At 40.8% G+C, this 20,239-nt stretch overlaps 1 protein-coding gene across 1 annotated transcript in view; it reads right to left on the bottom strand.

The window, feature by feature from the left end:
• dnah7 (dynein, axonemal, heavy chain 7) overlaps positions 1–20,239 on the bottom strand; it is a 311,419-nt gene that overhangs the window by 5,509 nt on the left and 285,671 nt on the right. The window contains exons 61-62 of the mRNA XM_048599124.1: positions 16,011–16,163; positions 7,263–7,440 (exon numbers count right to left, since the gene is read on the bottom strand). Coding sequence (XP_048455081.1) covers positions 7,263–7,440; positions 16,011–16,163 — 331 coding nt within the window. The remainder of the gene's footprint in view (positions 1–7,262; positions 7,441–16,010; positions 16,164–20,239) is intronic.

Genomic DNA, 20,239 nt, shown 5'->3' with positions numbered 1-20,239 from the left:
ACATAAGAACATAAGAACGAGGAGCAGGAGTAGGCCGTCTGGCCCTTCGAGCCTGCTCCGCGATTCAATAAGATCATGGCTGATCCTTTCGTGGACTCAGATCCACTTACCCGCGTTCTCACCGTATCCCTTAATTCCTTCATTGTTCAAAAAAAATCTACCTTTTTTTTAAAAACATTTACTGAAGTAGCGTCAACTACTTCACTGGGCAAGGAATTCCATAGATTAACAACCCTCTGGGTGAAGAAATTCCTTCTCAATTCAGTCCTAAGTCTGCTCCCTCTAGTAATTAAATGTTAGGACAATTTTGTTTTTAATTCACTCATGGGATGTGGGTGTCAGTAGCTGAATCAGCATTTATTGCCCATCCCTAGTTGTCCTTGACGTGGTTTTGATAAGCTGCTTCCTTGAACAGTTGCAGCTCGTATGCAGTAAGTAGACCCACAATACCACTAGGGAGGGAATTCCAAGATTTTGACTGAATGACACCGAAAGAACAGCAAAATATTTCCAAGTCAGGATAGTGAGTGGTTTGGAGGGTAACATGCATTCCCATATGCCTGCTCCATTTGTCTATTTAGATGGTAGAAGTCTGGATTTGAAAGATGCTATCCAAGAAGCTTTGGTGAATTTCTGCAGTGCAGCCTGTAGATGGTAAATACTGCTGCTACTCAGCTCAGTGGTGGAGAGAGTGGACGCTTGTGGATGTTGTGCCAGTCAAGCAAGCTGCTTTGTCCTGGATGGTATCAAGCTTTATGAACATTGTTGGAGCTGCACTCATCTAGGCAAGTCGGGAGTATTCCATCACACTCCTGACTTGTGCCTTGTAGACGGTGGACAGGTTTGGGGAGTTAGGAGGTGAGTTACTTGCTGCAGGATACCTAGCCTCTGACCTGGTCTTGTGGCCACTGTAGTTATATGGCTAGTCCAGTTTCTGGTCAATGGTAACTTTCAGGATATTGATAATGGGGAATTCAGTGATGGTAATACCATTGAATGTCATGGGGCAATGGTTAGATTGACTCTTACTGGAGTGGGTCATTGTCTGGCCTTTGTGTGGCACAAAAGTTACTGGTCACTTTTTAGTCCAAACTTAGATATTGTCCAGATTTTGCCTCATTGGACATTATCTGATTCTGTGTCTGAGGAGTCAGAAATTATGCTGAACATTGTGCAATCAATCATCAGTAAACATCCCCACTTCTGACCTTAAGGTGGAGGGAAGGTCACTGACGAAGCAGCTGAAGATGTTTGGGCCTAAGACACAACCTGGAGGAACTCCTGCAGAGATGTCCGTGAGCTGAGATGACTGACCTCCAACAACCACAACCATCTTCCTATGTGCCAGGTTGTGACTCCAACCAGTAGAAAATTTTTGCACTTATTCCAATTGACTTCAGTTTTGCAAGGATTCCTTGATGCGGCCTCACCTCTTGACTTCAGCTCTTTTGTACATGATTGAACTCAGGCTGTAATGAGGTCAGGAGATGAGTAGGCTTGGCAAAACCCAAATGGCAGTGTCAGTGAGCAGGTTATTGCTGAGTAGGTAGCTCTGTTGACAACACTTTCCATCACTTTACTGATGTTTGAGAACTGATAAATTGAGAGTGGTAATTGGCCAGGTTGGATTTGTCCTGCTTTTTGTGTACACGACAGGTCTGGACAATCTTCTACATTACTGAGTTATGCCACTGTTGTAAATGCACTTTAAGAGCTTGGCTAAGTAAACAGCAAGTTCTGGAGCACGTCTTCAGTACAATTGGTGGAAGATTGTTACGGGCCATAGCCTGTGCAGTATCCAGTGCCTTCAACTATTGCTTGATTTCACATGGAGTGAAATGAATTAACTAAAGACTAGAATCTGTGACAGTGAAGACCTCTGGAGGTGGTCAAGATAAATTTACTCAGCACTTCTGGCTGAAGATTGTAATGAATGCTTCAGCCTCCATCATTGAGGATGGAAACATTTGTGCAGCCTCCTCCTCCAGTTTAATTGTCCACCACCATCACGATTAGATGTAGTGGCACTGCAGAACTTAGATCTGATCCATTGATTGTGGAATAGCTTAGCTCTGTCTATCATTTGCTGCTTATGTTGCTCACTATTTTGTTAAAACATGCAAGTACTCATATTCAGTAGCTTCACTAGGTTGACACATCATTTTTAGGTAGGCCTGCTGAGTCCTTTCAGACTCAACCAGCTTGATAAGTAGTGCTGCTGCTGAGCACTCATGGTTGTGGCTACCAAAGCTACAGTGCAAAGTATACACTGTGTGTTTGCCACCCTCACCACTTCCTGCAAGTGTTGTTCAATATGGACGAGCATTGATTCAACAGCCAAGGGAGGATGGTACATGGTAACGAGCAAGAGGATTCCTTGACTATGCATGACATTGTGCCAAAAGACTTCATGGTTCCAGAATCAATTTTGAGGAGTCCCAGGGCAATTCCCTTTCAACTGTATACTACTGTGCTGCCACCTCTGCTGGGTGCGTCCTGTCGGTAGGACAGGATTTAACGGTAATGCTGGCATCTTCGACATAGTCATACTCATTGAATCAAACATTACAGACAATGTTTAGTTGCTTTGTTGAGACTTTCTGGTGATTGTTACAACTGAGTGGCTGGCTTGTTAGGTTATTTCAGAGGGCAGTTGATGGGGAGGGGACGTGATGGCCTAGTGTTATTATCATGAGATAATTAATCCAGAGAGCCAAGTAATGTTCTCGAGACCTGGGTTTGAATTGCACTATAGCAGACATTGGAATTTGAATTCAATAAGAATCTGGACTTAAGAGTCTAGTGTCTTTCATTCTTTTATTGTTCTAAATCTATCAGTTGTTGACAGCTTATGTTGTGTCTGTGGACAGAGGTGGGTGTTTGCTGATGGTGATGTTGTTAACTATCTACACCCTAGATGTATGAATTAAAGAATGAATGACATCAGGCTGTGCGCGTCACCTGATGCTTTATAATGGAGAAATGTCTCATTGTCTATTCTATTTATACTGTGCTTGTTGTCAGTTTGAGATGACCATGCCGAAAATAAATTCTGCTGCAGTTCTCGGGATTTTGCACGATATACATCAGCAAAATAGATCACAAACTACTGGAAAGAGACATAAAAGCCTGGAAATTTACTGACACTGACAATTTTACAAGGTAAGAGTGGAATCTGAACATCCAATAAGATGGGAGGCATGCATGAACACATTCTATGCTGGAACTGTGTTGCTCACTATTTTGTTGAAACAGGCAAAAAACATCCAGGGTCCACATTTGAAATGGACATTAGATTGTGTAAATATGCAAACAATGGGCTTCCTGTACAGGTCCACCTAAAATTCCATTGAATGGGTTGCATTTAAGCAAAGAAGACTGCCATATGAGTCTAAGCAGTTATTCTTAAAAGGATTGCGGAAGGTCACAACCAAAACTGTAAGCTGTTTAAAAGTACATACCAGCGTGTGGAACCCAATCCAAACTTGCAACAGTGCAGAGAACCACTGCCAGTACTTACCTGAACCCTCCTGACAGCTTCAGCTCATATGACAGATGATGCAGCTACGAAATTCAAATTCAATTTGCCTGTAAACCTCTCATATAAATAAGGCTCAAGTCTCAAACTGGATGTGCCTCTTCTGGCAGTGCAAATCTAATTCCAGGCCAAAAAGTAAAGAATTCACAAATGATGTGTTCCTCATGGTGCTAATTCACATAAATGAAATTAAAATTCTTAAAGCACACATGAATGTTCAGCTCATGGACAGTGCTGTTAAAAGCAGTGTTAGGTTATTTTATATATAGACAACATATGCAAAAGATTGACCTCAGTGATGATGCGTGACATTCTTCACACAATCTACATTTCAAGCAAGTAAACAATGTAACCTGGGTGTCAGCTATGCTCAGTATCAGAATTCTCACCTCACTTAGAAGGTTGAGAGTTTATGGTTCTACTCCAAAGGTGAGGCTGACACTCCTATGCAGTATTGAGTGTGTGTTGGAGTAACAGAGAGGCTATTTTTTGGGGATACTACTTTAAATCAACAAATCAATTACTCTCTCAGGTGGATGTTAAAGATTCTATGAAAGGCTGTGGTAAATTGCTGTACATAAACTGGTTTCTGCATTCCCTACCACACAACATCAACTACATTTCAAAAGCACACTGGAAAAGTTTTTATTAATGTGTTCATGGGACATGGCCATTCCTGGCTATGGTAATATTTATTGCCCATTTGTAGTTGCCCTGGAGAATGTGATGGTGAACTGATTTGTTGAAACAATGCAATCAATGGTGCTGTTCGGAAGTGAGTTCCAGGATTTTGATGCAGTGGCATTTAGACAACAGTGCTATAGTTCCAAGGTATGTGGCTTGCAGGTGAATTTTCAGGAGAAGGACTGAAAAAGTATTTTGGAATATCTTGAAGTCACGAAAGACACTACATAACTACAAGACATTTATTTCCTTTTGGGTCCCATGCCTAAAGTACCACATTCTTGCTGTTTCTTTGTTTGCACTAATTAACAAATATTCTTTAAAATCTGACACAATTACACTCATGAGACATTCAGCTAAGAAATTTGACAATGAACTGAGTTAGTCAAGCATTTTGTTACTTATGTGATGTTCTGCCAATTCATTGTTACAGTGTTCAGTGACACCACCAACACTTCACTGCCCTCCGACCCACCCCACCTTTTCCTACCTGACCAACCTGTCCCCCTCTGACTGCCTCCCTAACACCCAGTCGACTCTCCTGACTTATCGGCCAAGTGGCCACACCACCATTAGTCACTGTACCCATCTCAACCCCATGTACATACCACCTACACCCTCACTCACCTGTCATCCTACCCACATACCTCATTAATCATCATAAGTGGATCATATTAATTAGAAATTAGATTGTTAACATTGTAAAAATAATTCCATTTGGGTTCATAAATAGCAATATCACCAAAAATGCAAACTCATTTCCAGAATAAGCGATTATGAGTCTAGGATGATACTGCACTGTTAGTTGTGTTTCCTTTAGTTAAGATGTTGATCTATGCTCCTATCAGGCTGAGGATAAATAATTATTATAGAAGGGAGTTCTCCTGAAATCTCTTCATTACTAAGAAAACAGTTTAGATGGTTATTCACCCTGTTGCTATTTACAGGATGTAAAGTGGCTGTTGAATGTATTTGCATAACTACAAATTAAATATATATGAAATGGTTTAAAATATCAACAGGTCCTTCACCAATGCTTTGTTGTTCTTTCTGAAAAGTATTAGGTGCACAAAGCAAGTTTAGCCTATTTGCAAAGGAGAAGTCACTTCACAAAGACATTAAACCTGCCGTACAATCAGGAGTGAGAGACCACAGGGTAAAGCCGATTTCTTAAACAGCGTTATCTCACACAATTTAAAGGTCAGCACATGGTGTGTAAATCCTACATAATGTCACACCTGCTTTATGATATGTACTGGAATGCCTGCATATTTTTTAATCTACCTGTCCCAATTAATTCTGATGCAGCACTAAGGTGCCACCAATCACCATATGCTGCTGTTAATTCCTGCTTTACTTCAAAGTGTTGATCAAAATTGTCTTACTCATGGGGCAGCAGATGGAACTTTGGGACTCAAAGGCCAATTTACTGAGATCACAGGCAATGCTCTCAAACCAAAGCATATGAGAACAGTAAGAAGCTGACTGAAATTAAACAATTTCCTGGAGAAGCTAAGACTATACAAGCACAGGAAAGGCTGGTCATTTTCAGTCCACCGTTGGTTCTTTTCTGGAGTTCTTAGTATATTGTTGATGGCAGGCTGCCAGCAGTTAATTTGTTGCTTCATAGCCAGCTTAATGATTTGGAGTAAGAAAATTAAACAAACTCACTTGCTGCTCAGTTTTGAAAGGCATAAGGCACCATTGGGATTTTGCAACTGAAAATATTCTAAGTATAAGTAGATTTTAATTTTTTGTTGTCATGTAACTAATAGTTGTATCCCAGATGCGGCATAGTTTGTTGAAGGGCTACCATCTAAGGCATCTTCAACAAGCCTCTTCAAAATGGAACTTTCAACAAATGTGACATGATAATGTAAAATGCAATGACCCACCACAGCACACAAACATTTATGTTATTGCTATTTGATCAAAAGAACACAGGTAAAACTATAAACAGTCCTTTTAGTACCTTATAAAATGTAATATTTTAATATCATAGTATAACAATATTCTGCAAAGTGCAACTTGTCTGAACTCGTGGGTAGTCTATACTGAGTTTGAAAGAATAACTGTGATTTCAAAATGATTCAGTTTGGATATAACGCGGTTGCTCTCAGATTAAATTATATCTATATTTTATTCTGAAATCTTTAGCGAGAATATGTTCTAATTTTTGAACAATTTCTATGAAATGTTAAATCCAGATGAAGTTGCACCACATAAAGATGCCATACTAGTTAAGTAAATTCTAAATCAATGTAATCACAACATTCATTGCCATCATGATTTATTCAGCCATTCAGTGCTGCAACACTGTGGTAACATTGTGCTGTATTTAGAATTTTCTAAGGGCAGCTTTAATGGTTAAACTTATATAAAACATTGAAGGGTATTTTGCTTCCTTTCAGTTCTCTCCTATTAGTAGTCCCTGTGAACAATATATTTCTTAAGTTGAGATGGTGAGGCAGGCATCCTGCTCTCGAACAACTGTCAGGTGAACTGTTTGGGCAAGATTCAAATCCCATTTCCCGCCTGTTCTCTTCTGCTGGGAGGAATCTAACTGCTCTTTGGAGTCTCAGTATATCAAAACTACTGCACAGAGTCTCACACTATTCCAATTCACTGCATTGCAAAGTGTTTTGGGCCCAGCAATAAAGTGAGGATATCAAGTGGCCTTAAATACTCCAAACATGACTCAAGTTTGGGTTTTCGGCAGAAGCTGACTCATTAAAGAGGCTCTCTTCCAATTGGAGCAGTGCACAAATGCCTCAAAAAGGAGTAAAAGTGAATTAACAAACTTCATGATCACAAATAAAGCTGATTTAACAAACTCCTTAATATTTTGTATATGCTTACAGATTATAATATTTTTGTGCAATCGTACAATTTGAGTGAAAATCATAATTAAACTCGAAATGTCTCACTTTTGAATGGAGCTCATGTTTAACACTGCTTGGTGGCATGCCATTTTACTCAATATCAACCATTATGAAATCACATTACAGTATTGTTAAGTGTTAAAGATGTGTTCTCTTACCATCTTCTGGGGGAAATATGTAATTCTTGTCCTCCAGTACTTCATAGTCAAATGTGAGCAGGTCAATGGGAATGGTGTATTTTCTGGCATAATTTTGCTGGGCCCCTGTCAGAAAAGCTTGAGTAAAGAAAAACCCAGAGAGCCAGAAGACAGGAGGAGCTCCATCATCACACCAGTCCTAGCATATTGAAGAAAAGACATCACCATCACATTTAGTATATTCATCTCAAACATTCATCTATCTTTAGAATTCTACAACATAGGCTTGGATTTTGCGGTTAGTGACAAAAGTGATGGCACTTGGCACTGACCTTGAAGAAAGTTGGCCACAAAGAGCTATTGAGTTCTGAGGCATGGATTTCAACTTTCCTGATATTAATTTCATTCTGATGCCCACTACAGGGACTGCTGGCACCCAACAACAGTATTATTATCAAGCAGTCTAAGCCGCTAATTACACTGAAGAATTCACACAGACCAAAAGCCAGGAAGTGACAAGCAGGTTTTATCTTTTATTTTTTATAATTTTACAGAAAGTGAAAGAAAGATTGGGATGTATACATGGGAAATAGATAGAAGCTGAAATCATAAACATTAGTATTCTTTGAATTTTGTGATTATTTTAGAATCCTATGAAATTTTAATTAATGGGATGGAGAAATCTGACATTCTAAAAGTATAAAATTTGTTTTTCATGGTAAGAAGGGCTGTTAGGCAATAATTATAACTCAGTATGATATTAAATTTCCAGGAACACTTCATTCACTAAGGCTTAACTTTTTTAAAAGAGATTTTTAGCAAAACAAATATATTGCAAAGAGTGGAAGTCTACATCAATCCCAATGATTTCTAAACATTTCCAACTGTGTGAATTTTAACAGTGCACCCTTTGGAGGATTGGGAAATCATTGATAGTAACTCCTGTATTTCCACAGTTAATTGGATGCAAGTTGTGAAGGTCAGAAGTTACTGTGAATTTCACAATATAATTAAGCTGAGAGTTTAAACACCATTACAACTGAGGGATAAATACAACTAACAGAAGAGTAAGGAATGGGGTGTTGACTGACAGTGGGTGAAAATTGCTGAGGAGGCAATGAACCTGCCAAGTTTAGTGGTAGGACCATATTAGAATTTTTTTTTAAACTGCCATTCCGGTCCAACCAGACTGAAGCCAGATAGACAAATCGCGGATCACTGGCGTATGGTGAGTGATTTTTTTTCTCTCTAACTGATAGCTGCTGAAACATTTTTCTTTCACTTTCAAAGGGCTCTGGTATTTAAATCACTTCAGATCATTACACCAGATCACTACACCCCAAATGACAAGAGGGCTGCATGTGGGCTGACTATCCACAGCTTTATCTCGTGTCTCCTAAAATAGCTAGAAACAAGAGTGGGTTAGAAATCTTAGAATTTGGTTCCACCCATCATTTTTAAAAGTTCTCAAGTTGTCTCCCATTTGGTGAAAATCTGGATCAATCTCTAAGCCAGCCATTAGTTCAAACCATAGGCAAAGCCAAATACATTGCATGACTGTCTGCTATAGATCATCACACATCTGGGGTTCTATGTTTGAAGAAACACATTGAAGCTTAATTTATAAGGTACAAACAGAGTTAACCAGCAGGATTTTCCAAGCCAACATCAGAACCCCAACCTCAGGGTGAAATGAGGACCAGAAGCCCATCCCTGCGGGTAACAGTCACCCAGAGGAAAAAAACTATTTTATAAAAACATTAATGCTTGAAATGAATGTACAAGTCATACGGAAGCTCCATTTTGAGGTGTACAAGATGAATTGGACTAGTTGACATCTTTTGCTGGTTTTACTGTTTTTCTTCTGGGCACCCAGCTGTGATTTTCTTCAAAATGACTGACTAGTGATTAGCATAGGGACTTAACATCCAATTAAGGACAATGGGAAGGCTTTCAAAGCTGGAGAACCAGCAGCAACAGGAGAACGTCTCCAAAGGCCAGCTAGGTAAGTGGGGAGGATGTTAGTGGCAACCCTCTAGAGGGTTAGTCCATAGTCTTTTCTCCACCCAATTTCCTAAGCCCACACGTCAGCCTCTGAGAATAGGCCTTAAACATACTTAATTAACAACTTAATTAACAATTTATGGGCCAGTAACCTTGTTCTCCTCTCATTTGCATTTCCAGCAAGATGACCCAAGGGCAGTTGGTGCTGCCATTAGCATCATGTACCGAGCCTAGGGTCATCTCTACATGGACTGCAATAGGGACTAAAAATTCACACCAACATTTCAGGTTGATTACCGTTCATCAGAAAGATCATCATTTGGAATATTAACACTGGCGTAAAATTACCAGTTTTTTGCCTACAGGCTGAATGGTGAGAATGCTGGAAAAGTGGCAAAGGAAGGCATAAATCCCATTTTGGTATTCCCATTGTCTAGAAGTCTGATACAGTGCACAGTGCTGACCAGGTCAGAGCTACTCTTGTGGGGACTGGTCAGGTACTCTTTGGATTATGAAAAGTAAACAATAAAGTGCCTCAGAGGTGCATACCCCATCCCCTCAACCTCAGAACTGTCGAAGCTGTCAAACTGTTGAAGCCATTAAAGTTGTAAATTAACAGACAAAGAACTGTCAAAGCTATCTGTTAAAGAACTGCCAAAATTGTCAGGATGTCAAACAACTTAAAATAAAACCATTCCTTTTCCGTAAGAGATTAATAGAAGGAATTTCAATGCATTGCATTGTTTTTAATGAATGAGCATATTTTAATAATTGAAGTTATGTGAATTTCATAATGTCATTTATATTGTATCAGCATATAAAGTGGAGGGGGGGGGAGAGTGGGGTTTGCGGGTTTTTGGTTTTTTTCTTATTAAGCTACCGCACAATGCCAGCCTACAGAGGCAGATCTTACTTTCAAGCCACATTCACAGCCAGCATCCTCTACACTTGTTATGGGTTTGTCTAGCTCAAAGAACTGCACTAAAGTCCCTACTCCTTTACTTCACCTCCCATGAAATAAGGACCAACATTCTATTAACAGTTGTAAGAACTGCCGATGCTGGAGTCAGAGATAACACAGCGTGGAGCTGGAGGAACACAGCTGGCCAGGCAGCATCAGAGGAGCAGGAAAGTTAATGTTTCGGGTCCAAGCTATGCCTGCTTCTTCGTAGGATACATGGAACAGTCCCTCTTCTGCTGCTATACTGGCACTATCCCCACCTCTTCCTCCGTTACATCGATAACTGTATTGGCGCTGCCTCGTGCTCCCACAAGGAGCATGAACAGTTCATCAACTTTACTAACACCTTTCACCCCAACCTCAAGTTCACCTGGACCATCTTCAATACCTCCCTCTCCTTCCTGGACCTCTCTGTCTCCATCTCTGGTGACCGCCTCAAAACTGACGTCTATTTCAAGCCCACCGACTCTCACAGCTACCTACACTACACCTCCCCTCACCCACCTTCCTGCAAGAATGCAATTCCCTACTCCAAATTCCTCTGCCTCCACCGCATCTACTCCCAATGTGGGGCATTCCACTCCTGCACATCCCAGATGTCCTCCTATTTCAAGGACTGCAACTTCCCCCTTCAGCGATCAAAAACGCTCTCAATCGCATCTCTTGCATTTCCTCTGCCCTCACATACCCTCCCCCCAACAAAAACAAAGACAGAATCCCCCTTGTCCTCATATATCACCCCTCTAACCTCCGGATCCAACATATCATTCTCTGCCACGTCCACCACCTACAATCTGACCCCACAACCAAAGATATATTTCCCTCCCCACCCCTATCTGCATTTCATAGGGACTGCTCTCTCCGCAATTCCCTCATCAGCTCCACACTCCCCATCAGACCCACCACACCCAGCACCTTTCCCTGTAACCGCAGGAGGTGCTACACCTGCCCCTACACCTCCCCCCTCACCTCCATTTAAGGCACAAAACAAACCTTCCTTATCAGACAGGGGTTCACACGCATATCCATCAACGTGATCTATTGCATCCGCCATCACGATGTGGCCTCTTCTACATCAGTGAGACCACGCAGAGGCTCAGAGACCGTTTTGTACAGCATCTGCGCTCTGTCCGTGGCAAACGCCAACACTTTCCAGTTGCGAACCATTTCAACTCCCCCTCCCACACCCCGGGCGACATCTCCATCCTGGGCCTCCTCCAGTGTCACAATGACATCACCCGCAAACGGGAGGAGCAGCACCTCATATTCCGCCTCAAGAGCCTACAGTCCAACGGACTTCACGAGTTTCAAAATCTCCCCACTCCTGGCCTCATCCCATGACCAACCCTCCCTCTCATCCCCGCCTCCTTGACTTGACACAACCTGTCCATCTTCTCTCCCACCTATCCACTCCTCCCACCTCACTGACCAATCCCCACCACTCCCTACCTGCACTCACCTATCACCATTCCACTTACCTTCCCCAGCCCCATCCCTCCTCTCTCTATTTATTTTCCAGCTTCCTTCCGCCTCCCCATTTCTGAAGAAGGGTCCTGACCGAAACGTCAGCTTTCCTGCTCCTCTGATGCTGCTTGGCCTGCTGTGTTCATCCAGCTCTACACCTTGTTATTCCATTAGCGTTACTGACTACCTGCTGCACCTATGTGCTACATACAATTTTTTTGTGTTTCACATACAATTAACCCAAAGTCCCTTTGTGTTGCAGCTTTCTACAGTTTTTCATCATTTAAATAATATTCTGTCCTTTTGTTCTCCCTTTCAAAATGAACAATTTCACATTTTCCCACAATATACTCCATTTGCCAACATTTTGCTCACTTACTTAACCTATCAAATATCTCGCAACTTATTTTACCACCTATTTTTGTGTTGTCTGTAAATTTAGCTACAGTACATTCGCTCCCTTCCTCCAAGTCATTGATATCTATTTTGAGCAAGTTATCTATAGCAAGTTTGCAAATGACACTAAGATTGGTGGAGTAGCAGATTGTGAAGGGGACTGTCGGAGAATGCAGCAGAATATAATTAGATTGGAGAGTTGGGCGGAGAAATGGCAGATGGAGTTCAATCCAGGCAAATGCGAGGTGATGCATTTTGGAAGATCCAATTCAACAGCAAACTATACTGTAAATGAAAAAACCCTGAAGAAAATTGAAGCACAGAGAGATCTGGGTGTTCAGGTCCATTGTACCCTGAAGGTGGCAACACAGGTCGATAGAGTGGTCAAGAAGGCATACGGCATTGTTTCATTCATCGGACGGGGTATTGAGTACAAGAGTCGGCAGGTCATGTTACAGTTGTATAGGACTTTGGTTCGACCACATTTGGAATACTGCGTACAGTTTTGGTCGCCACATTACCAAAAGGATGTGGATGCTTTGGAGAGGGTGCAGAGGAGGTTCACCAGGATGTTGCCTGGTATGGAGAGCGCTAGCTATGAAGAGAGGTTGAGTAGATTAGGATTATTTACATTAGGAAGACGGAGGTTGAGGGGGAACCTGATTGAGGTCTACAAAATCATGAGAGGTATAGACAGGGTGGATAGCAAGAAGCTTTTTCCCAGAGTGGGGGACTCAATTACTAGGGGTCACGATTTCAAGGTGAGGGGAAAAGTTTAAGGGAAATATGCGTGGAAAGTTCTTTACGCGGAGGTGGTAGAGGCGGGCACGATAGCGTCATTTAAGATGTATCTAGACAGATACATGAATGGGCAGGGAGCAGAGGGATACAGATCCTTGGAAAATAGGTGACAGGTTTAGATAGAGGATCTGGATTGGCGCAGGCTTGGAGGGCCGAAGGACCTGTTCCTGTGCTGTAATTTTCTCTGTTCTTTGTTCTTTGTTCTTGAACAGTTGCAGCCCAGCACTGATCACAGTGGAACCCCACTGGTTACAGGTTGCCTACCTGAAAAAGAACCCCTTATCCCCACTCACTGTTTCCTATCCATGAGCCAAATCTCTATTCATGCCAATATAGTACCTCCAACACCATGAGCTTTTATCTCAAGACTTAACCTTTCATGAGGTATTTTGTCCTTCCCACTCTTGAAGGTCAAATAAAACACATCTACTGTTTCCCCTCTATACACACTGGTTGAGACTTCCTCAAAATCTCTAATAAGTTCGTCAAACATGATTTCCTTTTCATGAAGCTTGATTAAATTATGGTTTTAAAGATGTGCTGCTATTACTTCCTTAATAATTGATTCCAGCATTTTTCCAACAATAAATGTTAGGCTAATCGGCCTACAGTTGCTTACCTTTTGTCTCCCTCTCTTTTGAATAAGGTTTGCGCATTGGTAGTTTTCCAATCCTCTGGTAATTCTCCAGAATCCAAGGATCTTTGGAAAATTACAACCAACACATCCACTATCTCTGTAGCTGCTTCTTTTGGGATCCTGGGATGCAAGCCATCAAGACCAGCGGCTTATCTGCCTTTACCACCACACCCTCACCCCTGCCCCTTGGTCTGTCTAATACTATTTCTCTAATGATGGTGCCATTCCTCTGCCATATTCTTTAGTATTAGTGGGATTTTCAAAGTATCTTCCGCCGTAAAGAACAAGCAAAATATCTGCTTAACTCCTCTGCAATTTCCTTATTTCCCCATAACCATCACCCCAGATTGATTTTCTAAAGGGCCAACGTTCGCTTTGACTTCTCTTCCTTTTTGTATATTTAAATAAGCTCTTTTTTTATATATATTTCTCACTAGTTTGCCCTTGTAGTTTCTTTCCCTTTATTACTTTTTTAGTCCTCTTTTACTGGATTCTGAACTTTTTATCCCAATCTTCGGGCTATCACTGACTCCTGCCTCCTTACATACTTCTTCTTCCAACTTTATACTTTCCTCAACTTCCTTGGTTAACTGTGGTTGATTTATCCCTCTCTTAAAACTGTACCTACTTATTGGCTTATATTTTTGCTGAGAGTGATGAACTATATCTTTAAATGTCTGCTATTGCTTGTGTACTGCCATTCCTGCTAATCTATCTGCTCAGTCCACTTTAGCTAACTCTATCCTCATTTCATCTTAATTCCCTTTACTTAGGTTAAACTCAGTTGTTTGCAAGCTATGTTTCCTACTCTCAAACAGAATATTAAATTCCATCACATTACAATCACTACTTCCTAGGGGATCTTTTACTCTGAGGTCATTTATTAAACCTATCTCATTATCCATTACCAGATTCAGGATAGCTTGTTGCCTGGTTGGTTCTGAGACACGAAAATAAAATACAGAACTGCAGATGCTGGATATCTGAAACAAAAACAGAAATTGCAGGAGAAACGCAGCAGATCTGGCAGCATCTGTGGACAGAAAGCAGCGTAAACATTTAGAGTCCTGGACTCAAAGTGTTAAGTCTGCTTTTTCTCCACAGATTTTGCCAGACTTGCTGAGCTTCTACAGCAATTTCTGTTCTTGATTCCATGGCATATTGCTTTAGGAAACTATCCCTAATGCACTGTATGAATTTGTTGTCATAGCTACCCTTTCCAACTTGATTAACCCAATCAACAGGATTAACGTCACCCATAATTACTGCTGTATTCTTTTTACATGCTCTTACTGTTGTTGGTTTGGGGGTCTATACACGCATCCTGCCAATATCTTCTTTCCCTTGCTGTTTTATTATCTCCATCCAAATGGACTGTACATCATCTGAGCCGAGATCATCTCTCACAAATGTCCTTAATTCATCTCTTATTAACAGTGCTTCCCCATCACCTTTTCCTTCCCTTCTGTCTTTCCAGAAGGCCAACTATCTCTGAATGAGAAGTTTGCAGATCTGATCTCCTTGTAACCATGACTAAAGAAGCTATAAGATCATATTCAAAATGGCTATAAGATCATATCTATTTAGCTCAACTTGTGCCATCAATTTGTCTACCTTATTCGAATCCTTCATACATTAAAGATACAAAGCCTTTAGGCTTGCCTTTCTTATCATTTTTAATTATCCTTTTTTTCCCCTTTGTACCCTGACTCTATTTGCTTCTTGTCCTTGATTATCCTACCTATCGTTTTTGTATTTTGCTGTTCTTTCTCTTTTTACTGACCTTGTTTCTCTTTCCCTCATCACCCTGCTTAGATTCCCACCTCCTTGCTATTCTTGTTTTACCCTGGTCCAACCACACAAGCAATAGTTGCCCTAGGACATCAGTCCTGGTCCTGCCCAGGTGTGATCCATTCAGACTGAACTGGTCCCACCTTCCCCAGAACAAGTCTCAATGTCCCAGGTATCTCAGTATTTGAAACAATGCTTGAAATGTAGTCATAACTGAATTCTGATGAACCAAGGAGTACAGTTGTAACTCTTCACAAATTTCTTTAAAAAGGATCGATATTTTGTGATTATTTATGGATTTTAGAACCATTGCCTTCATTTGCATAAGTTTGAATCCTTTCAAATTAGCTTTGCTTTGCAGATTGTATTTGCCCAAAAAGTCTTTCAACCTACAAACCTCAGCAGGATGCATGTTTATATTCATGATGTGCCATCTGTCTCATGAAAATTAAATTGAAATGTGCCAAGATGACTCACTTCGATGTGTTGAGAACACTATCGCAATTGTATATTATATGCATTACTGAGCAATTATTATGCATAACAGATGCAGAAATGAACTGAATATGCCCTTACATCTATTATCTCAGACTGAGCCAATAAAAGCTAATCGTTTTTTATTGTGATGATAATTTTCAAATGATTACTATCACAAGGGATTGGGTGATGAACAGCAGGTTACTAAAATACATGTCATTAGAGTAATAGCACTCACCTGTAAGAATTTCAGTCTGTCTAAGAAGTCATGCATATAGCTGCCAAGTGGCTTGAGACTAGGGTATGATTTATTCATCCACATTCCTGGAATCTTTCCTGTCAGCATACTCTTCACCACCTCTTCCAATTCAGCAGACATCACCACCAGTCCCTTTAAAAAAAATGTCAAACTAATGAGATGTTGCATCAATATTTAACAAAAAAGGCATCACTTACTTTCTGGAATTAAGAAGAATGAAAGGTGATCGGATTAAAATTGATCTCTTGGCACTGAGATGAGGAAACAGTTCTTCACTCTGATTGTGCATCTTTGGAATCTTCCACCTCAAAGGATTGTAAATGCTCCAATATTAAGTATAGTTAAGATTGAGACAGATATATTTTGTGTTTCTCAGGGACTGAAGGGATATTGGGAGCAAATGAGAAAATACAGTGAAAGCAATAAATCAACCATGAATTTACTGAATGTAGCACCAACTTAAGCAGCCACATGTTCTACTCTTCTTCTTAATTTTTATTCTGTAGAAAAGCAGGTGTAGATTGCATTCATAGTAAGTACTGCTCTATTACTGACACTTGCTTAGTTAAAACCTGTCCACTGACACTCAATTTGGGTTCCATTAAGGCCACTCAGCTACGGGGATCTTTACAGCTTTAGTTTAAATGTAACCAAAAATGCTGAACTTCCAGAGGTGAAGTGAGCAGAGAATGACTGCCCTTGACATCAAGGCCACATTTGGCCAATCGTAGCATCAATGAGCATCGGACGCAACTCTCGCTGATTGGTGTCATAAGTAGCACATTGCTATCACATTCCACAATCATTGGAAAAGGAGTAGGCCAACCCATCCTTCAAACTTGTCCAACCATTCGGTTAGATCAGGGCTGATATTTACCTTAACTCCATCAACCAACTTGGTTCTGCTACCCTTTGTAATTTTGCCAAACAAAAAAATGTCAAACTGAATTTCCACTGATTGCAGACATCAAAAATGAAGAAAGGCAACATCCAAAAGTAAATTACTTTCATATCAAATAACTGGGAACCAGGTTGATGCTTGAGACCCAATTGAGGAGATGAAAAGGCAGACCCTGAGCAAAAAAGGGTCTCCATAAATTTGCCCAGACTTGAACTTAAGAGATCGCTCTAGTTTAACTTAATACCAAACTGTCTAGCAAGGTGAAATCCATTGTCACATTCATTGGATTGCTGCCAGAGAAAAAGCTGAAATCATTGCAATGGAGTAATCTGCAGTCTACTAATTTCAATTAGTACTTGCTGTGACAGGCAGGAAAACCACGTATGATATTTGTTGGGATGTTGCTTAATAAACAATTTCAGCACAAATTACAACTAATGCCGAGATGACTATTTAAAGTAATAATGTGAGGAATGGGAGAGACATTCAAGCACTGGGGCAATGCAGTGAAGACCAATGAGGCTGATTCAGAAAGTCTGGCTGTGGGAAGCGACTAGAGAGGCTATGGTTTATAAGTCTGAAAAGGATATATCCAAAAGTGGTCTTCTAGATGTGTGCAAGAGAATAAATGGAATGGAAAAAGTTATTCTGGAATAATACCTCAAACAATGTATGTAGGTTAAGTAGATAAAGGTTCAAAGTAAATTACAAATGTAGGATTGATGTCAGATTTTTCATGTAGAATGATCAATACTTAGAAAGACTTCAAGGCAGAGCGATATGAAAGTTTAGATTAATTTAGGAAACAACAAAGGGACAGAGAATAGGATTTAACTCATTGGATCAGTCAAATAGCCACTTTCATGTTGTATGATCTCATGTTGCATTGAACTGTTATTCAGGAGGAAACTGTTAAATGTAGATTTGATTATGTAATGCAGATTTCCATCCAGCAGAAAGAAAAAGAAAGTGAGTTTACGTTATACTTGTAGTGATGACAAAACATTGCTGTCTATTTTTAAAAATTTGTTTGTAGGATGTGCTCATTGCTAGTTGGGCCAGCATTTTTTGCCCATCTCTAGTTGTCCTTGAAAAGATGGTGGTGGTAGCTGCCTTCTCAGTGTAGGTACAATCACAATACCATTAGGGAGGGAAATTCCAGGATTTGACCCAGCAACACTGAAGCACAGCAATATAATTCTAGGTCAGGATAATGAGTGCTGCTGAGAGGATCTTGCAGGTCATGGCATGTTCTCACATATCTACTGTCATTGTCCTTCTCAGTAAGAGTGGTCATGGGTTTGGAAAGTGCTGCCTAAGGAGTCTTCATGAATTTATGCAGTGTATCTTGTAGACAGTATGCACTGCTATTACTGAGCGTAGGTGGAGGGAATGGGTGCTTGTGGATGTGGTGTCGATCAAGTGGACTGCTTTGTTCTGGATGATGTCAATTTTTTGACTGTTGCTGGAGCTGCACTCATCCATGCAAGTGGAGAGTATTCTGTCACACTGACTTGTGCCTTATAGATGGTGGACAGGCTTTGGGGAGTCAGGAGGTGATTTACTCACTGCTATATTCTAAGCCTCTGACTTGCCCTTAGAAACACAGTTCTTAAATGGCTAGTCCAGTCCAATTTCCACTCAGTGGTAACCCCAAGATGTTGATGGAGGTTACCATTGAACAGAAACAGAATTTACTGTGCCTTTAATCTGGTTAACGGGAACCCACAGGAGATTGATAGTGGAAAATTGAATGATGGTAATGCCACTGAATGTCAGGGGGTGATGGTTAGATTCTGTCATTGAAAACTGTCATTGCCTAGCATATGTAGCATGAATGTACTTGACATTTGTCTGCCCAAATGTAGGTACGGTCCAGGTCTTTCTGCACTTGAACATGGACTGCTTCAGCAAATGAGGAGTCATGAATGGTGCTGAACATTCAGCAGTCATACGTAAACAACCCATTCCAATCTCATGTTGGAGGAAAAGTTATTTTGATGTAGGCTGAGGATGGTTGAGCTGAGGTCATTAGCCTGAGGAACTCCTGCAAAGTTGACCTGGAGCTGATAGTACTGACCTCCAGCAATCATAACCATTTTGCTTTGTGCCAGGTATGATGCCAACTGGACAGCTGCCCTGATTCCCACTGATTCAAGGTTTGCTAGGGGTCCTTGAAGATACAATTGGTCAAATGCAGCCTTGATGTCAAGGGTAATCATTCATACCTCACTTTACCTCTGGGTATTAATTTTATTTTTTACATTTGAACCAAAGCTGTCATGAGGTCATGATCAGAGTGGCCCTAGTAGAACTGGAACTGAGCACTAGTGAACAAGTTTTCACTAAGCAAGTGATATTTAATAGCATTGTTGATAATACCTTTCATCACTTTACTGATGAGTATAACTAATGGAACCGTAATTGATGGGCTTGGATTTGTCCTGTTTTGTAGTTTCACAGATTGACACTTCATCTTCCTGGCATGCCCTCCTGCACTCTCCATTGAACCAGGGTAGAAATTTTGGTTTGATGTTACTGGTTGAATGGGTGATTTCCAGGGCCACAATGTTACAAATTGCTTTGGTATACAATTTTGCTGACATTGATGGTGCATAGCATCTCAAGGATGCCCAGTCTTGAACTGCTGGATTTGATTGAATCTACTCAAGTTACCGCAATTATATCACCACACAACATGATGAATGATTAGCTCAGTTGACTGGTTTTGTGATGGTGAATGATGCCATTGGCAAGAATTCAACTCCCTCATCGACTGAGTCACCATAAAGGTCCCACCTTCGCAATCTCATCCATCTCCTGAGGCGTGGTGACCCACAGATTAAACCACACCAGTCATCTCTCTCTACGGAGAATAATCCTATGATCCTCTGGTACCAGACATCTTGGTCATGTAGGGAAACCCTGCCAGTAATTGTGAAAGTTACAGGAGCGGTGAACTCTCCTTTTGTTCATTTCAACAGGCAGCAGCAGGATTATGACATAAACACAAGCAACTACGCATCACAGTATCAGGCAGGTGTAAAGGCATTGGGGTACATTGAGTTCCAAACTCATTGGGACACACAGGTACAGAGGGATCTGCCTCCATGCCACATTTCCTTAAAGTGCAGGATGTTATCAACTGCATCCAGTATTACAACCAGGTACGATTATAATTAGGAAGGGAATTTATTCCTCAATGCATAGCTGGTGTGTGACCACAAGCATTTTCAACAGGTCAGTGTAAGACATCCTTGTAGCTGCTATGAGGCTTTACCCTGAGGTGTGGGAGGTTCTGCAGAGA

The sequence above is a fragment of the Rhincodon typus genome, chromosome 7, assembly GCF_021869965.1.
Source record: "Rhincodon typus isolate 14 chromosome 7, sRhiTyp1.1, whole genome shotgun sequence".
Lineage (NCBI taxonomy): Eukaryota > Metazoa > Chordata > Chondrichthyes > Orectolobiformes > Rhincodontidae > Rhincodon > Rhincodon typus.
The sequence above is the reverse complement of the archived record's forward strand: the minus strand, read 5'-3'. Positions and strand labels throughout refer to the sequence as shown.